The sequence below is a fragment of the Nanorana parkeri genome, unplaced genomic scaffold (genome assembly GCF_000935625.1).
Source record: "Nanorana parkeri isolate BGI_ZX_2015 unplaced genomic scaffold, ASM93562v1 scaffold887, whole genome shotgun sequence".
NCBI lineage: Eukaryota > Metazoa > Chordata > Amphibia > Anura > Dicroglossidae > Nanorana > Nanorana parkeri.
Genome location: NW_017307155.1, coordinates 83,546 through 90,802, shown reverse-complemented (window position 1 = coordinate 90,802; position 7,257 = coordinate 83,546). Strand labels below are relative to the sequence as shown.

The 7,257-nt window shown below is 42.3% G+C and overlaps 1 protein-coding gene across 1 annotated transcript in view; it reads left to right on the top strand.

Annotated features, from left to right (window-relative positions):
- Positions 1 to 7,257, top strand: part of LOC108794695 (zinc metalloproteinase-disintegrin-like batroxstatin-2) — a 39,940-nt gene that overhangs the window by 13,010 nt on the left and 19,673 nt on the right. The window contains exons 5-7 of the mRNA XM_018565783.1: positions 1,305 to 1,381; positions 1,660 to 1,840; positions 6,680 to 6,742. Of these exons, the coding sequence (XP_018421285.1) occupies positions 1,305 to 1,381; positions 1,660 to 1,840; positions 6,680 to 6,742 (321 nt within the window). The remainder of the gene's footprint in view (positions 1 to 1,304; positions 1,382 to 1,659; positions 1,841 to 6,679; positions 6,743 to 7,257) is intronic.

Below are 7,257 nucleotides of genomic sequence, written 5' to 3'. Positions count from 1 at the left end.
GAGGATGAAGCTATAGGAGGTTTTATTGTATTTTCTACTCTATTAATGTCATAAAGGAACCCTTCAGTCCTACACAACCATTCTACAATCTCTCCTCAGACACCAAGTTATAGTGATAACTATTGTCAAAATACAATATTACATCAGCATAAGCTGTTGTATTTCCAACAATTACAAACTGAATCATTTTTTTAGCAGGAGAAGTAGCAATTGCCTGGGACCAATGTCCAAAATTGACTTGACATATTTCATTTATTTAAAACCTAAGCTATGGATAAAAAATTGCACTTATAGTGTGTTTGTTAATTAATAATTACATTGAAACAATCACTTTTTTTTTAACGTGGTAGTTAAAACTCATGAGGTGTCATTGTGCCTTGGCTCGAGGTTTGCCAGAAGTATTTAAAGAAACATTTAGCCGAGCCTAAAGAATGTTTAGACTGCAGTAGTTATAAACAAAAGTGATCAAAAAGTATACATTTATTTCAATAGTAAAAAACTGTTACAGATGACTAAAACAGATTGCACCTTCTGTACACCGATTAAAAACTAGTAGACAATGTTGTCCATCGCATTCATACTATCCACTCATACAGGCGGGCCCCACAATTCATTAAGTGGCAATTGCTGGTGAAGCTCTAGGGGAATGGAAGAATAGGGGATAAGTATGATAAATTGGGGACGGAACGGAAGTCCGCAATGTTGGTCCACAATGATGGAGTATTTACTTTCAGTCAGATTCCAAACTCAATGAAGTCCTTTTGTAAATCCTGATAAATAGGATATATCTTGAAACAGATGTTCTTAGGAGCACAAGGATTAAATCAGGGAAACACTTTGGCTCAGAGACCCAATAGCAGACTCTTTGACCCGAAACAGTTGGTGTTAGTTTTTAATCGGTGTACGGGTGGGAAGGTGCAATCTGTTTCAGTCATTTGTAACATTTTTTTACTATTGAAATACAATTGATGCTTTTTGATCATTTTTGCCACTCTGATCCTTGTTTGTGACTGCTGCAGTCTGAACCTTCTTTAGGCTCGGCTAAATGTTTCTTTAGTGCTTTGACAAAGTTATGGATTGTTGAGCAGGCAATGACCACCTAGTTTTGGTGGGGAAAGGGTTAATTTAAGTGGTAGTTATGTCTCTGGAAGATGTATATGTTTTTTTTGCCAGAAGTATTTACCATGTCTCGGTAGAGAAATCATTTTTAACTTTAGTAACCCACTCAAGAAATTAATTTTGGGCCTAAGCTTTTGGCTTTTAGGCAAATTATCACTTTTTGTTTTCTTTTTTTTTGTGCGCAGGATCACTGCTATTATCAGGGTCATGTGAAGAATGACAATAACTCACAAGTCAGCCTCAGTGTGTGCCATGGGTTAAGGTAAGAGATAGGAGAAACTATCTAGTGGCTAGCAGCTGTTATAAGAATATTCTTTCTTCTAATACATACCCAACAACATCGGAAAGTGAAAAATTGCCATGCACTAAAGACTTCCACAGATTTCAAGTTCAAGCTCAAATTTGACCACACTTAGACATGCAGTCCTCAAGACATTTCCCTTTGAATTTGAGACAAAACCACTCAAATGGAGATTGTTGGAATGTATAGTTATATTGATATCTGTTTTGCGGGTAATATATCTTTGTTTTCTTCTTTAGTGGTTTTATCATGACACAAGAACAGAAGCTGTTGATTGAACCTTTGAACAAGACAGAGGATGGCGCACACGCTGTGTATACTTATCAAGCCCAGGAGGCCCCCAAAACCTGTGGTGTGGATGATACCATGTACAATGATTCTATACAGACCAAGATATCATTTTCCATTAGCAATGCTGAGGTACGAAACTTATGTTCCATATTCAGAAGTATATCTGTAAAAAATAAGTCAAGGCAACTGGACTTGCTGTATTTTTCTTGAAGAAGTTTCACTGGTCATCTAACCAGCTGTCTCAATTCAGAATGACTGGTACAAAAATTCTCTGGGAATAAATTCAAGCCAGGCTGGAAAAGAGGTGGGGGAGTGAGACATTGGGGGTGTTTGTCTGCCACATACAATGCTGTTTTAACACCTCTCTCTGGGCAGGTTATTAACACCTTCTAGCTCCAATTAGGCAAATGCAATCAACGCCTGGTTGTGACTAACAGATGATGTGGATTGGAACAATCATATTTATTCCCAGATAATTTTTGTACAAGTCATTCTGAATTGAGAAAGCTGGTTGGACGACCAGTGAAACGTCTTCAAGAAAAATACAGCAAGTTCAGTTGCCTTGACTTATTTTTTACAGATATACCATGACCTGGATGAATGAGAACCTTCACAGACACATATTCAGAAGGCAAAACCAATACAAAAATGTAGCTACCACTGACTAGACTAGAAAAATTTAACTCTAATTTTTTGTCCATTGGGTACTTTACCTAAGGCATCCTCATTACTCTTGCTGCCTATTGTTGGTCCTACTGGTCACACTGTAATATGGGCTTGGCTAAGCGGTGTATTTAACTTTGCTGCTGCCCTAGGCAAGGCAGCAACGCCGCCTTCCCCCCCGGACTAACCGGCCGTTCATGGACTGCACATCCCCCCCCCCCGGACTGACCCGCCGATTCCCGTAGATGGCATCACCCACCTCTGTATAGTGCGCTCTCGCCCCCAGCGCCAGCACCACGACACAGAGCAGCAAACGCCTTGTTTGCCTCGCGGCAGATACGCCCCTGGCTTGGCTGCTGTGTGCATTTCTATATCTGCAAATGGAAAAGTACACCACTAGTAGGACCAATACAGAGGTACACTGAAATATTACATTTGAAGAATGACATATATATAAAATGACACATGATAGGAAGTGGCATTGGCAGATTCGTAGATTTGATATACCCAACTACATATTTACCTTGCCTTCAGCTTATTTGTCTATGAAAACAGGTCCAAGCACCCCTGTACAAACAGTACATGATGCTATTTGCCAAACCGCTTCCCTTTTTACTGCTTTGTAATTATTAATTTTGTAGTCTGTCTGTCAGCATAAGAAGAAGGGGACTCTGTAGATTGCAGCATTAGTCATGAGATGTCTAGTACCTGTCTCAAGGGGAAAATTAGCTGCAAGCCAAATATATCTATATATTTATAGTAGGGCTGGTAATGAAACATTTTCGTGTTTGATTAATTTAAATTTGTTAAAATTGTTTAATCGATTAATTTCAATTAATTATAACGCACATAGAGTACAGATCCAACTACATTGGTCTATACACATACAGCACAGCCATGAAGTAATAAAATGAACTAGGATCACACTAATCCAGCACGTTATTAATCTCACGTGCCCCACTCAATATGGCCGCCGCTTGAGTGGGGCAACTCAGAATAATAACGTGCTGGATTAGTGTGATCCTAGTTAATTTTATTACTTAATTGCTGTGCTGTATGTGTATAGGCCAATGCCTTGGCTGGCGCTCGTGCAGAAAGTTTCTTGGGCAAACTCACCGGCCCAAGTGGCTCCGTCGGCTATTGAAGGGGGGAGGAGTCACGGACATCGACATCACTGGACTCCTCCCCCTTCCCACCGTGACGGAGCCACTTAGGGAAGAGGGGAGGAGTCCGATGACGTCGATGTCTATGACGTCACCAGATCGCCGATGGGACTCCCGGAAGCCGGCGGAGAAGTGAGTGTTTTCATTAGCGATCAAAATAATTTAAATCGATCAAAAAGTTTAACGATTAATCGAGAAATTAATCTTTAATTTGCACAGACAGCCCTAATTTATAGCTATATAATGGTTGCCTTAGCCTTTTGTATTTCTATACATGAAAGACAAATCAACCTGGAAATATATAGTGTACCCAAAACCAAAAATTTTATATAGTGCAGCTTACCCTTAGATCGCTAGAAGTGGCTAGTTTTCTTTTTGTTCAGGCTTTTTCTCCTTTTATTTTTTACCTGGTGAACTTGCCATGGTCCATGTCCCAGGGTGAAAGTTACTCGCCCTCCTATATCAGGACAATAGAAATAGGACAGGACTAAAAACACCTGTCTCTCTCTCCTATTCTTCATAACATAGAGGGGAGGGCTTCTGTAGTCCTCAGAGATGGCTGGGAACTAGGGATGATCAGATACCAAGTACCATACTCGGTACAAGTACCAGTACAGATACTTTTTCAGCTCCAAGACTAGACTAGAGAAAAACTCAGTGGTGGAGCGCCAGGGCCCAGTCGCAGTTACAACCGCTGCGTCCCTTTTAGTTCTCCTGAAAATGCCAAGTATTGGCACTGGTATCTGAACATCCCTACTGGGAACAATGTAACTGATAAGAATGCAGCACAGGCAGAGATCACAGGAAGTTTCAGGTAAAATCAACAGGTATTTGTTGCACTTATCACACAGATTTAACAAAAGTCTTTAAATAGTATGATTAAAAGAGAACTATGGCCCAACGTTTTTTAGGGTCACAGGAGGACATATAATTATGCCCTCCTGTGACCCAAAACTGAGCATATAGTGGGTGCAGAGCCGCACTGCAGCCAGGACGGATCCTGACAATATTGTCAGGATCCACCCCACTGTCTGATTGACAGCTGGCTCTGCCTATCTAGAGCCAGATCCATCTGTGCCTGCCTCTGTACCTCCAGTCAGCGCTGGAGGTACAGAGAGGGAAGGGGGGAATCCTGCAAGGAGTGATGACCAGAGCTGGATTTACTCTCTCTGCTGTCCCAAGGCCAGGTTCTTCAATGCGCCCCCTTAACCGCCAAACCCCCCCATGCACCCATGGAGAATGGCAGGCCTGCTGGCTGCATACATTGCCAGGATCACTTGTACAAAACAAGCGGCAGCTTCCGCACTATACATTTAGCTCTGCTTGCCCAAAGCAGGGCTAAATGTAGAAAACAACTACCCCACCCGGTGCCCGAAACTGCATGTCCCGGGCATCAGGAGATAGGAATTGCACACCCCTGCTGCCCCTCTACCGCCTGCTGCCCCAAGGCCGGGCCTTGGTTGGCCTTGTGGGAAATCTGGCCCTGGTGATGACTGACAGTCACCACTCTCTGCAGGGAGAAGATTGTGAACTAAGCGACCAGCGGTATTTGCTCGATCTATAGAGCCGTCGTGTCACAGCTTCAGTGTAACACGTTGGCTCTAATTATAGGGATGAGTGTATTTCACTCTCCCCATAATTCTCCTTTAACAGACCAAAAGGAAACAATTAAGAGAAGTTAAATGTTACAGTTTATATTCTCTATAACGCTGAAAGAAAAATAAGCTTAGAACTAGAATTATATGATGGTTTATTTTGCAATTAATGTATCAAGATGTCAAAGTTTGGTACAACTTTGATTACACATGTCAAACAATAAGTACATGTGTGGTCTCTGAACAGTTTGGTGCAATAAGCTCTTTAGCAATAACATAAACAACATATCCAAGTGTGCTGTTGGTACTTTCAATACATTGCGATGTTGTTTCCTGTTTGGAGTGTTATAATGTTACAATATTCATCCCCGGGAAGCTCTTGAGCAAGTTGTGGTCATTTGAGTAATCTTGTGGACACATCAGAAGTAACTGTTGAAACAAAGCATAGGAGATCAAATTTGCACCTTTGGATATAGAGAAGGGAAGGAGAAGGGGGTGAGGAAATAAATGTAAAGATGTGGCAGTAGCAGGTAGGGGAGGGAAAAATAAGATAAAGAAATATGTTGCAAAGAGAGGAGGAAAGAGGGAGAAGAGAGAGTCTAGATGAAGGGTAAATCCAGGGTAGTGGAAGTGGACCCAAATAGAGACTGCGCCGCTAGTCAAGTCAGGAATGCAGGATTTATGCTGTTAGTAGGGTGACATCAAATGCACCACATGTATGTAATCCAGGGATAGTGCATTAAAAATCAAGGTCTGGTGAATAAAATTTCCATCAAGCCGAGATCCGAATCGTGGTCTGGACAGAACGGTCTCATGCCAGCAGCTGCACTACAACACACAGCTGCTGGTGTATGTTCCCAGGCACTGTCCTAATGCGCCGATTATGAAGCATCACACTGCAGGGTTGGTTTTATTTTTACTATATCATCTTTGTTCATTTTTTTTTTCATGTGGTCTGGTATGGTGCTGGGAGGGGGGGGGGCTTGCTCGTTCCTACCAAACCTAAAGAGCCTGGTATGACTTTTTGGGGTAACCGCATGCAGTTTTAAAAGAAGATTTTAACAGGAGGGGTCCATCCTAACTTTACTACCAGATATAAAGGGTCTGGTATGGATCAGGAGTGGCAACGCACGCTGTTTGTCTGTTTTTTTTTGTTTACATTTTGCAAGGAGAATAGGGAGAACTGTGTGTTCAGCTCAGCCCAGCGAAAGCATGTGCGTTTGTCTCACCTGAGCAGTTCGGCGCCTTTGGCTGCAGCTCAGGCAGCCGAAGTGAGCAGAAGGATTAGCCGAATCTTAATCCTTCAACTCTTTAGTGATTAACCCTCCAAGTGTGGGCTCGACTTCTGTTGGATCTGCTACATGAAATTAAAAAAGCTGCATGTCCCAGTGCTACAGAGGATGGTCAGATATATCTTGTTTGGTGTTCCCAGTGGGGATCTGCCTATGGACAGCCTTTGATCTCAGCTTATTCCAATAAAGCTATTTATTAGACTTGTTTTACATTTCAGAATCATTGTTTTCACTTTAATGGGCTTTCTTTTACAGAAAACGGCATTCCTCAGGGCAAGAAAATATATTGAGCTGTATATTGTGGCTGATTATTCCATGGTAAGAGGACATTATACTTGTGTCATACTAATTGCACAGGTGATGCACTATGCAAATTCCTTATGAATGGTCTATAAATGATACTAGTGTTATAACTCCAAAACCCTTCACAGGCTACTGAAAAAGATCAAATTAGAACCTGTGGTAAGTTGGTTAATGGTTGGTTGGTGGTCTAATACCACAATTTCACCATTTAGAGTAAGTGCCAAACCATATGCATAACATGTAGCCAAGGCCATGGTACAAGTGTGTAATTTGCATTCAGGGGCATCCCTAACTTTTTTGCCTCCTGAGGCAGCTGCCACAGAGGGGGGACAGGGTCCCGCCAAGTTCCTGGTAACCAGTGACGTCCCAGATTGCCTAGAGCTAAGCTGAGAGATGTATAATGCCCTCTCATATTTTCCCGTCCAGCTCTTAGCAAGCTGGGAGGCTCTGGCTGTAAAGGGGGCAGCCAGCACACTGCAAACATTGTGCCATGCCACTCTGCCCCCCCCCCCCCCCCCCAAGCGAGCCGC